Source organism: Bos grunniens, chromosome 20 (assembly GCF_055505025.1).
Source record: "Bos grunniens cultivar Pamir isolate PY7600 chromosome 20, Bosgru_T2T1.0, whole genome shotgun sequence".
Taxonomy (NCBI): Eukaryota; Metazoa; Chordata; class Mammalia; order Artiodactyla; family Bovidae; genus Bos; species Bos grunniens.
The window spans coordinates 32716700-32733479 of NC_141184.1; the positions used below are offsets into that span (position 1 = coordinate 32716700).

General features: G+C 43.5%; 1 protein-coding gene across 2 annotated transcripts in view; it reads right to left on the reverse strand.

Moving 5' to 3' along the window:
• AGXT2 (alanine--glyoxylate aminotransferase 2) overlaps nt 1–13998 on the reverse strand; it is a 42946-nt gene extending 28948 nt beyond the window's left edge. Inside the window, exons 1-4 of one of the 2 annotated variants that reach the window (XM_086361374.1) lie at nt 13829–13998; nt 5835–5923; nt 4618–4802; nt 1252–1375 (exon numbers count right to left, since the gene is read on the reverse strand). In XM_086361374.1, coding sequence (XP_086217500.1) covers nt 1252–1375; nt 4618–4802; nt 5835–5923; nt 13829–13916 — 486 coding nt within the window. In that variant the 5' untranslated portion in view covers nt 13917–13998. Of the gene's footprint in view, nt 1–1144; nt 1376–4617; nt 4803–5834; nt 5924–13828 lie in introns of both variants that reach the window. The other variant, XM_086361375.1, reaches the window with a different exon arrangement.
• Between the last annotated feature and the right edge of the window lie 2782 nt (nt 13999–16780).

A 16780-nucleotide genomic window follows, 5' to 3' on the forward strand; every position in this document is an offset into this window, starting at 1 on the left:
GTCAAGGGAATCTGAGAAGTTGGTCTCTTGGCTCTTGAAACTGAATCATCCTGCTCAACTCTGAAGGCTTGGCCCAGAGGCCCCCAGAGGATATCCCAGCCTGTCTGTTCAGTGTTTGTGAATGTTAAAAAAAAGTGAGCCAACAAACCAGGATGAAAAGTGCAGTTCATCCTGGTTGAAGGAAAGGGGGCACTCCGGGGCACTCAAGGGCACTGGATCCTTCCTGATTTTAGGTTTTAGAGTAGGATCCATCAAATGAACTTTAAGGCTAGGTAGCACCATCTAAGGGGCTTCTCAGGTGATGCAGTTGGTAAAGAATCTGCCTGCCAGCGCAGGAGATGGAGGAGACACAGTTTGATCCCTGGGTCGGGAAGATCCCCTGGAGTAGGAAATGGCAACCCATTCCAATATTCTTGCCTGGAAAATCCCTTGGACATAGGAGCCTGGTGGGCTACAGTCCACGAGGTTGCAAAGAGTCGGACACGACTGAGCATGCACAAGCACTCAACACCATCCAAATTCGCTGGATCCAGTGTTGGGGTTCCTGACTGAGGTAACCAAGAGTTTGGAGTCCTGCCCTAAACTTAGGTTACAGCTATTTCTCTTCATCTCTTTTAGATTGTATAGGAAGTAGGGTACTTAGATAATATGGTAAAATAACAATCATAGCTGACACTAGGTACGGTGTACTGTTTCACACAGTTATTAACTCATTGAATCCCGAAATGCAAATTTTGGCCAACATTTTAACTTCTCAATCCAGTTTAAAAAGTCAATCATTTCAGATGCAGAAAAACATCCCATTTAGCAAAAATATCAAACTGCATCTCAGACCAAATGAATTTAACGGTATATTAATTTTCTAAAAAAAATGGCTTCACTCTTTGTTAAAGAAGAAATGCCAATGACTTGGCAGAGGCACTGTGGAGCCAAAAGATGAAAACTTCCTGAGTAACACAGAGGAGAGTGTCAGGAAGGCTGGGGCACCCCTTAAGTGATGTCTGCAAAGATATGGTAAGGAGAATGACCAAGGAGAGGCAGCCACTTGGAGCTGACGAAGTGAATGTCAACTGGTTTTAGCAGCAATTCATTGACTTCTCTCTTCTCCTTGAGTGCTTTCAGACATGGCTACTAGTACACTCACTTTAGATGTTCAGTGCACAGACCAGATTCTGCGCCCATATTCTCATTTCCCCGTCTGGCTTCCCTGGGATCAGCAGATCCTGCCCCTTTGAGTTATAAGCATCAGACCTTCAAAGGCTCAGGAAGAAGTGCTGAAAGCTTCTCTGCATATTCGTGGATCAGAGGGTGGAAGAAGACAGAACTTGTATGCCACAGGCGGCCCAGCTGCCTTTGCGCCGCTGCGTTTACTTTTCTGGATAAAGAGAAGGGCAGAGTTACCCACACTGCAGCGGGCATGTCCCTCCCCACACAACACTGACCATTGAATTAAACCCTATGGGTATTTATCAAAGAGTTTCCAGAGGCAGATTTCATCCAAACACAAGAAAGAGCTTCTCTAGCCACGAGAGGTATCTGGTAATGGAACGTATTGCCTCAAAAGGTAATGAATTCCCGACCAAGAGATGTGTTCAACAGGAGACTAAATGATTGATTGCTGGCGATTTTAAAAGATAAATTCCCAGTGAAGAAGGAATTTTGAAGTTATAATCTCTTCTAACTAGATTTTCTTATTAACTATGCTTTAAAGAGTTTGGAAAATAGAGAAGACTACATGTAAACCTGGGTGTCTTTCCATTTTAGTCTAAAGAATTATAGCTCAATCAAACATATGTTTGTAAGATCAACAACTTTTCCTTTAAAGAAGATTCCAAGATTTGGGTCTTAGTAGTGGTCGGTGTTGATGAACATTCTGCTATCACATTCTGTGAAGGATCCAAAGTCTCACGTTGAGGGAAAGAAGGAACTAAAGGTATATAAATATGTGAGACCTGACTTGGAATGCCTTGAAAAGACAGGCCAAGGTGTTTGAACTTGATCCAAAGAAGAGAAACGGCTGAAGTCTGTTATCAATAATTGATACACCAAAAAAAAAAAAAAAAATCAGTTCAGTGGTTAAACAATTTTGAGGAATACCAGATCAAATTCTTTACTGCAGGACTTATCAGTACCTTTAATAGGCTAATGTTCCCTGTGTCTCCCCAGGAGGGAGAGACGGAGTTTAAAGTGTTTCCCAACCTTATTTTTTAATGGAACCCTTTAACAATGAAACTTTCCTGTGATCAGTGTCCCACAGAACTCACTTCAGAAAATTGTGGATTATTAATAAACTCTTAAGTGGAAAAGACACTTGACAAAAGCATTATTTAGCAAAATAAATCTGAGAGCCACAAGAAGGTAAGAGGGAAGACTGGAATTGGTGAGGCCAGTTACCTGGAAGGCATGGTAGCCTTCCACGTATGGGAGAGCAGAACTAGGACACTGGAACTTCCTGAGAGGGGCTAGTAGGGAAAGGCATTTCAGTGGAGGGAAACTAGATCTTGGTATCAGGTTGGTTATATGGAGTGAAAGGCAGAAAAGGGTCCAAGATGATTTTAGTATTCTTGCCTGTGATACCGGGGGAAACCCCAGGGTTGGTTGAGAAGCACAACGAGTCTTGTTTAACTACCCAGCTCCTAGCAAGGACTTACCCAGAGGAGGTGGCTTATATGTGCTACTTGAATAAATGAATAGACTAGAAACAGTTTTGTGGGAAGCACAGTGGATTTGGTTTTTGTAATGTCGATTTGCAGCTAATGGTGGAATATCATGGGCAGGGGGTATCCTGGAGGCTGAGGGAGACGTGGGGCATCTTACTGCCCACGTTGGGTGTCTTAGACATGTTATCATAGCTTGGTGAGGAGCCGAGGCTGAACAGCTGGGTGAGGCTGCTGAAATGTAGCAACCAAGTGAGAAGAGGTGGAGAGATGGGGTGAGACCAATTCTATGGGGGAAATAACAAGAGAAGAAGGGAGTATAGAGAGAAGAGGGGTGGGCTCAGGAAAGAGCCTGAAACACCCAGAGTTAGGGGGTCAGAGGGACGAGGTGAATGGTCAGTGGGTGGCCAGGAGATGCACCAAGGTCAGGGGAGCCAGTAGGAGGGGTTCATTCACAGACACCATGTTGCATGTAATTGGGAGGATTCAATGTGACTGTTTAAAAATGCTCTCTACTTCATTTTTTCTTTACTTCTTTCATGCATGTTTATCTTATGTTTTAAACTGTATGTGAAATTTATTCTTCACACTCCTCAGAACGTGGTATAGGACTGTGTGTATGTACTGTGTTGCTTCAGTCATGTCTGACTCTTTGTGACTCTATGGACCATAGCCCGCCAGGCTCCTCCATCCATGGGATTCTGCAGGCAAGAATACTTGAGTGGGTTGTCATTTCCTACTTCAGGGGATCTTTCTGACCCAGGGATGGAACCTGCGTCTGTTTCATCTCCTGCATTAGCAGACGAGTTCTTTACCACTAGCGCCACCTGGGAAGCCTTCGTTTGGGACTAGTTCCTCCTGAAGATGCAGACAGCTGAGGCAGGAACAGGTGAGGGCTGGACCTGGGAGTATAACTCCCTCCTCATGGCCTTACAGGTGCTCATGGAAAAGACCTTTCACCCTCTCTTGCACAGAAGGGCCCATACCTTATTAAGACTTGGTGCTTTATTTTTGCCCCATGTACTATGAGTTTTATTGGTCAGATTATTAAACGCAAGCCAGAACAGATCTTAAAATGAGATGGCTGCACTCAAACAAAACGGACCACAGAGGGACCTGCCCAGGGTATCCGCATGTGGGCTGATGATCAGAATCACAGAAAATCTCAAAATTAACGCAGTCATTCACTTCTGGTACAAATTTTCAGCTCTGGTTAGTTACATCGTCTTCTTATCCTTTCTCTCCTCCTCCATTGCAGAGTTGATAAAGAAGAGTTGGATTAGAAGTGATTTCTCATTTCTCATTATCTCTTATCCCCCCCACACCTGCCCTGTGTACTCTGAGAATACTGGACTTTCCCTTCTTCTCTGCCCTTTCCTCTTCTGCTTTCCTTCTCTGGGCTTCCCTGGTGGCTCAGTGGTAAAGAATTTGCCTGCAATGCAGGAGACCCAGGTTTGATCCCTCGGTCGAGAAGATCTCCTGGAGAAGGGAATGGCTACCCACTCCAGTATTCTTGCCTGGAGAATTCCATGGACAGAGAAGCCTGGCAGGCTACAGTCCATGTGGTTGTACAGAGTCGGACACAACTGAGTGATTAACACTTTGACTTTCACTGCCCTTTCCTCAGAGCATACCTTCTCTTTGAAAAGCTATAGCTACTACTGAGGAGAAACACACACACAGCCATACTCTAATCGCATGGTACACATCCCATCACATGTACCATGAGGATGACAAAATCTTGAATTGTTTAGAAAAGGCAAGGCATGGTGCAAAGATTTTTGTTGTTGTTGTTTTCACTGTTACCCAGAAAATAGGAAGGAGCACGTTAGCCACAAACTGCCATGTGCCTAAAGAGAGAGAGTTTTTCATGGAGGTTCTGAGTCACTAATATGATCGTTAGCCTGTTTTCCATATATTCTCTTGGGGTGAAAAATCTAGAAATTTTAAGGATACTCACGGGTGGCAGTGACCAACACTGACAGTGACAATCCCAGAAAAGAAATCCAGGTATCTGTTTCCCTCATGATCAAAGAGCCACTCCACGTGTCCCTGGTGGAGCAACAGGGGCTCCGGGAAATAGGCTGTGTGCACAGGAGAGAGATGCTGCTTATGGATCTCCAGGACTCGGCTGTAGGCCAGGGACTGTAAGTAGACAAGAGTTAAGTGCTTAGCATCTTCCTTATTCCCACATTGCTTACAGATCAACAGCAGGTCCACACAGGAGCATCTGGGCTCCCCACCGCCCTCGCTCACCAGGGTGGCTCTTTGCCCAGGGACCTCCTTGCAAGATACACCCAGAGCCTTCCTCTCAAGTGGAGGAAATTATTCATGTGGCCCTTTGATCCTTTTCTACATCAAACATGAAGACCCCATGGACTGCAGCCTACCAGGCTTCTCCGTCCATGGGATTTTCCAGGCAAGAGTACTGGAGTGGGTTGCCATTACCGTCTCCAAAACATGAAGAAGGAGGCTGGAATTTTCTACCTCTCCATAGAAAGCCTTGGCTTTGAGTTGATTTTAGCTGTGAAAAAAGAGACTGAAATAAATGTCTGAAGCTGTTTTTTCCCTCTAATTTCTTTTTTTTCTTTTTTTTTTTTGGAGGATTAAAAAAAATGGAGTGCTTGTAGTGTTCATGACTTTAATTATAAAGCTTCTGTCCTATTGTTCTTGTCTTTGTGGGTCCCTCCTGTCTTTATCAATTCTACAGTTTCTAACTTATGAACGGAATGTAGAATGAAGTGGGGGAGGTTGGAGAGAGAAAGAGTGAGAGAGAAAGAGAGGAAAGGAGAGAGAACGAGTCCAATATTTATTGCGTGACTGCAAAATGAGAACTCGACACTTTCTGATGGCGGACTCAGGAAGGTCAGATCAGGCACTGACAGATGGGCTGGAATGAAATGTGCACCATCACACCTGTGGTCTGTGTATTTCTTCCGGTGTGTACATGTATACTTGTATCCCTGTGATACATGTATGGTCTCTCTCTCTCACACACACACTCACTTCATACAATATCACTGAGTGGGGTAAGAGAGTTCGGAGGCTCCCACTGACTTGAAGGCTGTGATATCTGAGATGGCTTAGTGGCAGGCAGGGCGGTCTGTGGGTCTTTCTTGAGGAGCTCTCCCGAGAAGAACTGCCTCACTGGAGTTCTCCTAAAACCTTGACGCTTACCTGGTATCTTTCAGGTGTGAAGTCACATGGCGGCATGCTGGGCTTTGTATGAAGACCGCACCTGGTCACAGATGTCCAGAAAGCACGGGCTGAAAGCGGAGTGGGTTAATGTCCTTAACTAAGCATCACACAGGCCTATTCGTAAAAATGACCTGTCATCACCCAAATCAAAGTCCTGAGGGCAATTTTATTTCTTAGTTTTGAGAAAATCATTTAAATTTTAGTTTGGATTTAAAACTGAGGTACCTTTTTTTTTTTAAAAAGCTCAGAAAGAGTTTATTACAAGGCAGCCAGGCAAGGAGATTTGAGGACGAGTCTCAGAAGTGCCTCCCCAAAGGTGAAGGGGTTGGGGTGCTTATGGTGCCAGAGGGGCGGTCTGAGATGTGGGGGAAGGTAACTGGAGGTAGGGAAAGAGGCGAGGTGATGGGTGTCCTGCTTGGGAGCATCTCAGTCACAAACGCCTACATGTAATTGATTTACTTCATTGTCTGGCAGAAACTAATACAACATTGTAAAACAATTATATTCCAATAAAATAAATAAATAGCAAAACAAAACAAAAACCCAAAGTGGAGGCGCTGAGCATGATCAGAGAATGGAATTTTCTGGCCTCCTATGTCACCAGGCCAGTGTCCAGACACCTGCACAGGCCACGGACTGAGGTCCCTTAATAATTAACTTTTTGTTTTTTCGGCCATTCATTGAGGTTTGCAGGATCTTAGTTCCCTGACCAGGAATTGACCCCAGGCCCTTAGCAGTGAAAAGGCAGAGTTCTAACCACTGCCTAGCCAGGGAATTCCAATAATGAATTTTCTTAAACAACAAGGTCCTCCTGTATAGCACAGGGAACTGTATTTAATATCTTGTGATAAACCATAATGAAAAAGAATATGAAAAAGAATGCATATATATGTATGTATAGCTGAATCACTTGCTGTATAGCAGAAATGAACACAAGATTGTAAATCAACTATACTTCAATAAAATTAAAAATTAAAAATAATGAATTTTCTGGAGGAAAAAAGAGTTCCTCTTGAATCTGAGGGAAGGCACGGAAGTTACCGGGGAAAGTCATGGTTTCTCCCGCTTTGGTTCCTCACAAACTTGGGAGGCTCCTCCCTCTTCTGCCGAACTGTAAGGACTGCAATTCTCTGTTCAGCTCAAACTTCCCTCAGGGCTGGGGGGTTGCTGGAGTACATCCTTTCTGTTAATGGAGGTGCTTTCTAAGCTTTGGGCTGCCTGGTCCCTGAATCCCAGTGCCAATCCCAGTTTCTGGTACTGGGTTGGCTCTCAATAAACAAGGAATGAATGGCTGTTGACTATTTATTGTTGGGGAGGATGAAAAAGGGGTGCTAGGCCATGGACTATAATAATATGTACATGCAAGGAGACCTAGAAGACAAAACCTTCTTATAAAACACAACTCAAAGTCCATGAAAACACAAGACCAGAACAAACACAAGATAAACTGGAGCCAGAGGAATCATTAAATATTTGGAGCTAGAAGGAAGCTTAGATTTTTTTTTTTTTTTGCTTTTGATCAAGATGCTCATTTTATAGATGTAGAAGCCACCCTAAAGTGGTGAATTAATTTAAGAACACCAAGCCAGTTAGCTACAGAAGAAGAACAAAACTTTGAGTTTCGGACTCCAAGCCTGGTACCGTTTTGCTCATTCACTGGCCACCTCCACCCTCCTCTTCCATCACAGATTTTGACCCCTCTATATAGCAGGGGATGGAATAATAGAATCAGAGAACACTGGAGCTGAAAGAGAAGTCTAGAAACTTTATAAGTACTCTTGGAAAAGGATGCTGCTAATTTTGAGGTTCAAGGTCAGTACAGAGATAATTTTACAGGTGGAGAGAGCTTGGCAAATGATTTCTCTTGTTCAGCATGAAAGTTTGAATCCATGGATGTAATGTTGGAGTTTTGTGTGGCTATGGAGTCACCATCCTGAGAAACACAATGAACAATTGTGTTTTTAAATGAGCTGGAAAGTAATGACTCTGAATATGTTTTATTTCTTTCATGAAAGAGTTCATTCACTTTTCTGCTCTAAAATAGTCACGAATGTCATTAATTTGCTCTTACTTTAAAAGCAAATGGCTTTGGCTACCCATATATAAAAATGACCCCAAAATAAACCTACGTTTTCTGAGAATTTCACCTTTTGAAAAGCTTTTCATTGTCTCTCTCTACATTAGTTGCTCTTCTGAGATGGGGAAAAAAATTCTGAGTGTTTCTAAGAATTCAAATTCTCTTCAATCCTGCAGTCTCATTTTCCTATCTGTAAAACTGAAGTTACCCACTGAGGAGACTGAAAGGTCTCTTGACTCCAAAGTTACAGGAAATTATGAAAGTGGTCTGGAGAGGACAATAAGGAGAGTTGGAAAAATTTGATAAAGAAAAACTTGAATTTTAAGTGGTCAAGGTAGGTATATTCAATCATTCATTTGTTTATTCACCAAATTCATGGGAATATGATGGTGAAATGAGGGCTCAAAATGAAATTCATAAAATTCTGCTCTCAGGAAGGAAGAGGGAAGGAAGAAAGATTAGTTATTAAGTAGGAAAAATAATGTCAACAAGTAAAATAAGTCTAGATAACATATGTTGAATCCAAAAAATAAAACAAGTGAATAACCATATTAATAACAAAAAAGAAACACCAACTCACAGATATAGAGAACAAACTAGGGGTTACCAGCGGTGAGAAGGATGGGGGGAGGGGCAAGACATGGGTAGGAGATTAAAAGGTATAACTACTATGTATAACTTCCCTGGTGGCTCAGATGGTAAAGCGTCTGCCTATAATGCAGGAGACCCAGCTTTGATCCCTGGGTTGGGAAGATCCCCTGGAGAAGGAAATGGCAACCCACTCCAGTGCTCTTGCCTGGAAAATCCCATGAGTGGAGGAGCTACAGTCCATGGGGTCGCAAAGAGTTGCAAACGACTGAGCGACTTCACTTTCACTATGTATAAAATAAGTAAAGCACAAGAATATATTGTATAGCACAGGGCATATAGCCGATATTTTATAATTATTTAAATAGAATATAGTTTATAAAAATATTGAATCACTATTCGTCTACATGAAACTAATCTGTACTTTAATGAAAAAGAAAAAAATGTAGATAACATCTTAAAACAGCTGAAAATCTCTCTCGCTAAACAACCCAAACTCAACAAAAATAGAAAATACAATAATCAATGGACAAAAAGAAGCAAAATGCTTCAGTTTTCATTATTTACTAGAAAAAACCTAAATACATGGTTAATTGCCTGCATTCTCTAGTCAAAATAACCTCTGTTTTTTTTCAAAATAATTTTTTTTTTACCTCTGTTTTGAGGATGCCATAGATTTGAAGGTTAATAAAGATTCTCTGAGACTCCTGGAAATTGTGTGTGTGCACATGGGGATTTCCAGGTGAAAATTCTAGGGGAACTTCTCTTTGTAATGATAAAAACTTTTTTAATATTCATAACCAGCTTTCAACACAGAGTGGAAATTTATCAAGAGCTTGTGACTCTTTCAAATGAAAAAAAAGGTTCTATAACATTTGAAAATATACAATGCTCATACTTGGTAGAACATTAAAGAAATTTATTAAAGTGCTAATGACACCTTATTTCTGCATAGCATATTAAGTCACTTTAAAAAAGCTGTCGAGGGGGGAATGGCCTGGGAGATTGGGATTGACATATGTACACTCATGTATAAAATAGATAACTGATGAGAACCTACTGTATAGCGCAGGGAACTCTACTCAGTGCTCTGTGGTGACCTAAATGGGAAAGAAATCCAAAAAAGAGGGGATATATGTACATGTATCATTGATCCACATTGCTGTACAGCAGAAACTAACACGATATTGTAAAGCAAATATATTCCAATTAAAAAAACAAAACCCGAAATAAATATATTTAATTAAAAATTCAAAACCAAACCAAAACAAAACAAACTTGTCACTTTGGGTGTCTCATTTGATACTTGGCATAGCCAATGGGTTTAGAAAGGAAGATATTATCACTCACCTTAGAGCTGAGGACGTGATTAAAAGTGAGGTGTTTGCACTTTTGAGCCACCCCTCACCACCCTGTTGATTCTTACAAACACCTCCCACCTTCCCTCCATATCCTTCCAATAAGTGTTCTTTTGCTTAAAGTGAACCGGGGCCAGTTGACGTTGTTCACTAGCAAGAGCTCTGCCTGATTCTGAGGCTGGTGACTCTTGTCCTTCCTTTTGGCACTTTTGGGGGCAAGCCTAGTCTGAGTCCCTCCTAGCCTTCTGATGGGCTTAGATCAGTCCTCAGATGGCAGAAAGGATGGTCTGGTGGTGTAGGTGGAACACCTACTTTTAGGCTAATTTGAATGTTTTTCTTAGGAAAGACTTTGCAGGAGTTTTGGGAAGTTTCTCAGCTGGAAATGGGTGTTATGTGCAATTAATTCACTCTCCTATGCACCCCTCCTTGTGGGACAGAAGGCAGATGGTAGCAAAACAGTATGTTTGAGTGTATACCCACCTGCCTGAACATGTTATACATTCAATAATCCTGTGTGTGTGTGTGTGTGTGTGTGTGTGCGCTCAGTTGTGTTGGACTCTTTGAGACCCCATGGATTGTAGCTCACCAGGCTTCTCTGTTCATGGGATTCTCCAGGCAAGAATGTTGGAGTGGCTTGCCATTTCCTCCTCCAGGGGATATTCCTGACCCAGGGATCGAACCTGAGTCTCTTGTATCTCCTGCACTGGCAGGTGAATTCTTTACCACGAGCTCCAATTTAGCTAATTAGTAAAAAACGCACGGCTAAGAAGCCTTTGACTGTGTGGACCACAATAAACTGTGGAAAGTTCGGAAAGAGATGGGAATACCAGACCACCTAACCTGCCTCTTGAGAAATTTGTATGCAGGTAAGGAAGCAACAGTTAGAACTGGACATGGAACAACAGACTGGTTCCAAATAGGAAAAGGAGTACGTCAAGGCTGTATATTGTCACCCTGCTTATTTAACTTATATGCAGAGTACATCATGAGAAAGGCTGGGCTGGAAGAAGCACAAGCTGGAATTAAGATTGCTGGGAGAAATATCAATAACCTCAGGTATGCAGATGACACCATCCTGATGGCAGAAAGTGAAAAGGAACTAAAGAGCCTCTTGATGAAAGTGAAAGTGGAGAGTGAAAAAGTTGGCTTAAAGCTCAACATTCCGAAAACGAAGATCATGGCATCTGGTCCCATCACTTCATGGGAAATAGATGGGGAAACAGTGGAAACAGTGTCAGACTATTTTTGGGGCTCCAAAATCACTGCAGATGGTGACTGCAGCCATGAAATTAAAAGACACTTACTCCTTGGAAGGAAAGTTATGACCAACCTAGATAGCATATTGAAAAGCAGAGACATTACTTTGCCAACAAAGGTCCGTCTAGTCAAGGCTATGGTTTTTCCTGTGGTCATGTATGGATGTGAGAGTTGGACTGTGAAGAAGGCTGAGTGCCGAAGAATTGATGCTTTTGAACTGTGGTGTTGGAGAAGACTCTTGAGAGTCCCTTGGACTGCAAGGAGATCCAACCAGTCCATTCTGAAGGAGATCAGCCCTGGGATTTCTTTGGAAGGAATGATGCTAAAGCTGAAACTCCAGTACTTTGGCCACCTCATGTGAAGAGTTGACTCATTGGAAAAGACCCTGATGCTGGGGGCAGGAGGAGAAGGGGACGACAGAGGATGAGATGGCTGGATGGCATCACTGACTCGATGGACGTGAGTCTGAGTGAACTCCGGGAGTTGGTGATGGACAGGGAGGCCTGGTGTGCTGCGATTCAGGGGTCGCAAAGAGTCGGACACAACTGAGAGACTGAACTGAACTGAAGATATTTTCTATACTCTTTCATCCAAAAAACAAATTGCTTCTGTAACTTTGTGGATATAGTTAGCCTAACGTGATTGTGCCTGTCAAACAGAGGCAAGGCTAAATATTCCGTGCACACATATATCACACAATATATGTGTAGGTGTTACATAAGGATTGTGACACTTTTTTTTTTTTTTTTGCATATCTGGCAATACTTACACCAGGTGATCTTCCTATCTAACATGGACCCTGTCTCCCCCTCCCCTCATTTTATTTTTCTATCCCCTCACCATAATTTATAGCCCATATCTCTACTGGATATTTTAAAAATATATTTATGCAATTTTCTATTTATCCTCAGTCTCCCCCATTGAGACACATAAGGGCCAAGGTTTTGTTTTGCTCACTGTGGCTTAGTTTAAGCACAGGGGTAAGTGCTCAATTACTTATTGACTAAATGTCTATTTGTAGAACCCAGCAGGTCCATAAGAAGTGTGTGTTCAATGAGTGTGTGCTTGGATGAACAAACAAGCAGGTAGGTATTTAAGACTAGTAGGTAAGAAAGTGGAAGTCAAGCACCAAAGTTTTTGAAAAGCCAGGTAGAGTAGGACATCCATGTCTATGTGTTGTGGGTTTTTGCAAGATGACTTCTCCCCCGCAGTGCCCTTGGTGGAAGAGTCCCTGCTGAGTTGATCAAGATCTGTAGGCACCGAGCCTCACCTGGTCCCACCCCCAGCCCAGCTCCACAACCCTCAGGGCTGGGGTAGGAAAGGGGAAGGGCCAACAGAGACAGTATTTTCTCTTGCCTTGTCAACAACCGGTACTTTTAGGATAGCGTCCTCTTTACCGAGCATGAGACTCTGGGTATAATTCTAGCTCCTTCTCCTTCTACAGAAAATGTTGGAGTTAAATAATGTTCTGGCAAAGGACCCATGACTGGGGGAAAAGAGAAATCCAAACCAGACTGGAAGAAGAGTGGTTTAGAAAAGGCCTGGTGGAATCACTCTGACTTTGGAGTCAGACAGACCTGGCTTTGAATCTCAAGTTGTCATGTCTACATTGCTGCCTTTGATCAAATGTTTAAATGATCCTTTATCCTTCTGTCTCATCTGTGAAATGGGATAATAGTATTCCCTAAGAAGTTTGTTTGAAGATGAGAGCACCAGATACATATTAAGTTTCAAAGAATCACAGCTGTTAAGGGGGAAGAAAGCAAATGGAAGAGGAAGGCAGGAGAGAGGAAAAGGAAAGATGTGGAGAAAATGAAGATAAAATTGATCATCAAAGGGCAATGGAAAAGGGTCCCCTTTGTTCAGGGCCTGTGGGGCATGGGGTCTTGCTATGTCTCATCAATGAGATGATGATGATTGCTTATGCTCACATTTCATCAGAGAGATTAGTGAGGAGGTGGTGGGCTCCTAGTGAAACAAGATATGTGTGAAAATCAGGAATACATGAAGCTACCACCAGACCTGGCCACCCCAGGTCTGTTCCTGCTGGAGGAAAAGGAGGGTCTGTGTGGAAGAAGAGGTTCACAGTCTAGTCCTGGCTCAGGTGGCTTTGGGTAAATGACTTCTCTGAGGCTCAGTTTCCTTGTTAGTAATTGGGGGGGGTACCACATTTTAGGGGCGTGGCAGAAATTTGTGAGGATGCTTTATGTCTTTTAAAGTAGTTCAAGCATCTGTATACTACAGTTAATACTTCATTATTTGAATTGCTTTCTTTTATTTCCTCTTTGCTGCTGCTGCTGCTGCTAAGTCGCTTCAGTCGTGTCCGACTCTGTGCGACCCCATAGATGGCAGCCCACCAGGCTCCCCCGTCCCTGGGATTCTCCAGGCAAGAACACTGGAGTGGGTTGCCATTTCCTTCTCCAATTCCTCTTTATGTTTCTGCAAATATTTTTAGTTTAAAATTGTGTCTAGTCTGATTTTATTACCCATGAATTTCGTTTCGGGATGAAAGGATGCATTACAAAATATTGGACATGAAAAGGGGGCACTGGGTTTGACAAGGTGGGGTCTAGCCCACAGGTCTTAGATGATCTGTCTGGAATTCGAGAATTCCAGGCAACAAGCTCCAGAACTCAGCCCTTCCGCTCTCACTGACCCTTCCACTGACCCACATCCCCCTGGTTTCCACTCACCCTTAAGGGAAAAGCACGTCTTGGGGATCCAGAGAGATAAGGTTTTCAGGTGCAAAGATCTCAGCAAATGTCCCCAGGCTCCTGTCATTTCTCCCAGTCAGGAAGCAAGTCCCCACAGAAGCAGGAGCAATTAAACCTGTGCTTCCCACGGAGCAAGGACTCAACTGCTCACTGACCAGCTGGACTTTGAGATTAGGGAGGAAGGGGAGGAGCTCCAGAGGGGAGTCGTGGAGGGATTACTACCTTCACTTCCGGCGGGCCGCAGAGCTTCCGTGGTTGGCAACAGTGCCTTAAGGGGAGAGAAAGGGCAAAGGAAAGAGGGAGAGGGAAGGAGAGAGGGAGGAGGAGAGAAAAGAGAAGGCAGGTAGGCAAAGCAAAAGTCTTCTGGACTTTCTTTAATTGAAGGATAATCGCTTTACACTATTGTGTTGGTTTCTGCCATACATCAACATGAATCAGCATAGGTATACATTATGTTCTCTCCGTCTGGAACCTCCCCGCCCCCCGCCCCCCACAGCGTCCTACCCTCTGGTTCTCCTGGACTATTTTGTTAGTTTTGTGTCCCATGAAGGTCTCATTGGATGAACGTCTCGGAACGGTGATGATGGGTATGGGAGAAGGGCCAGGATACAGTTCCAAGGGTCAGTGACTTAGAAAGGAAACAGCGAAAAAGAGAAAGAAGGAAGATATGCATGAAGTGAACAGGTAAAGACATTGCTGTTGGTGTTGGGGGTCTTGAGGAAGACAGGAGGCACTAATGGGGAAGAGGGTGGCCCATGGAAAAGCAGAGGGGCATCGAATAGCTAGGGAAGGCCCTGGACTGCTGCCTTAGGTATCAGAATAGTGCAAGAAGTTGAGAGCTGAGGATTTAGGGGGCTTTATTTTTACTATGCTTTAATTTCTTAAATTCCCATTTGTCACTCCTGCCTCTCCTGCACCCTTAACCTCCATAAGTAACTATTCTGTGTGTTTAATGTATACCTTTTTCTTGATAAGTACTCTCGTAAAGGGCTTCCCACTGACTCAGCAGTAAATAATCCACCTGCAATGTAGAAGACCCCAGCTTGATCCCTGGGTCGGGAAGACCCCCTGGAGAAGGAAATGGCAACCCATTCCAGAATTCTTGTCTGGAGAATCCTATGGACAGATGAGCCTGGTGAGCTATAGTCCATGTGGTCACAGAGTCGGACACGACTAAGTGATCAAACAACAACACATTCTTGTAAAATGCGTATTGTTCGGGGTGAACGCATTTTTACTTTGTGTAAGTATGTGTACTTTTTTTTTTTCCACTCAGAGCCATGCTTTTCAAATCCATCCAGGTTTCTGTGAATAGACATCTTCCAGCAGCTCTGGAGTGGGTGCCTCTGGAGTAGGGCAGTGCCTAAGTGGGGAGAGTGACAAAGGCAGCTGGAGCTGGGAGGGTAAGGGGGTGTTGGTTTGGAAAGTGGCTCCTGTTAATGGAAGGCAAGGAGAGACAGAAGAAAGAGGCAGGTCTCTCCACAGTGGTAGGTGGCAGATTTAATAAGCAAGGGAACTTACTTATGAGGCTTGTCTTTGGAGTGTAGATCTTTGCACCCTACCCACTGGAATCTCAAAATGATTTTTTAAAATAATTTTATTTAATTTCTGTTTGGCTGTGCTGAGTCTTTGTTGCTGCCTGGACTTTTCTCTAGTTGCGGCAAGCAGGGGCTACTCTCTAGTGGTTATGCACAGGCTTCTCATTGCAGTGGCTTCTCTTGTTGCGGAGCACAGGCTCTAGGGTGCTCAGATTCAGTAGCTGTAGCGAGTGAGCTCAGTAGTTGCGGTTCCCAGGCTCTAGAGCACAGGCTCAATAGGCATGGTGCACAGGTTTAGTTGCTCCGTGAATGTGGCATCTTCCCAGAACAGGGATTGAACCCGTGTCTCCTGCATTGACAGGTGGATTCTTTACCACTAAGTCACCAGGGAAGCCCCTTAAAATCTTATATAGAGGCCTTAAATGAGGTCAGTCAGGTACACTGTCCAGTAATGTACACGTTACTCTTTCAAGCCTGCATGCTTGGACCAGTTCCCATTGTGTGAATGATGGGCAGAACGCACATGCCAAGGACAGAAGAGGGGGTGAGGGGCCTCTGAGTGCCTGGATCCAGCTCTTGGCTCAACCAGTGGTCACATCCTCTCCATCTCCTCCTTCAAGAAGGGTGGGGTTGGGGAAATACCATATAGGGTGGACGTCTCGAGTCGCCTTTCACAGAGGACCAACTGGCTTGACCACATCCTTCACAAACATCTGGGAAACAATCTTTTTATCCCAAATGCCCAGGAGAGGTGAGGGTACCAGGTAAGCACAGAAAGTGTTTTAAATTCAATGTAAATTGCCCACTTTTGTGTGGGTTCCCAGCTCCCAGCCCATTCTGCTTTGGGGGCTTGTAGAAGATGATTATGCAGTCTGGCTTGTCAACTGCCATGGGACTGACCCACGTCAGTGAGACCAGTTGCAACACAGCCTCTCCCAGGGCTGCCTAAGCTGTCACACTGTTAGACTGAGGTGAGAAAACACCGAGTTCCTGAAGTCTGGCACGTGACCTCAACTCCCCTGGGCTGTAATCTATTTTGCTTCTGTGAACACTGCAGACTGTAAGCTCCTTTGATCTGTGATTTTTTTTGGGCTTTAAGTTTAAAGATGATTAAGGTGAGAGGTACCCATCTGGGGCTGCCTAGAGTGGGGAAGCAGAGCATGGCACTCGGAATAATTTCACAGTGAGCACTTGTACCCTCATTATTTAAAAGGAAAAACATTTATTTTGATTACCATAATACAATATATGCTGTCTGTGAAAACAGAAGAAATTCGTTCTCATGTGTGTACCTATGTATACACAATTTTTTTTCATAAACTGCTTATAGTCAACAATATAGCTTTTCGTTTAAAATAAAGATCTGAGTCATCATTCCTAATTCTTTCGAGGT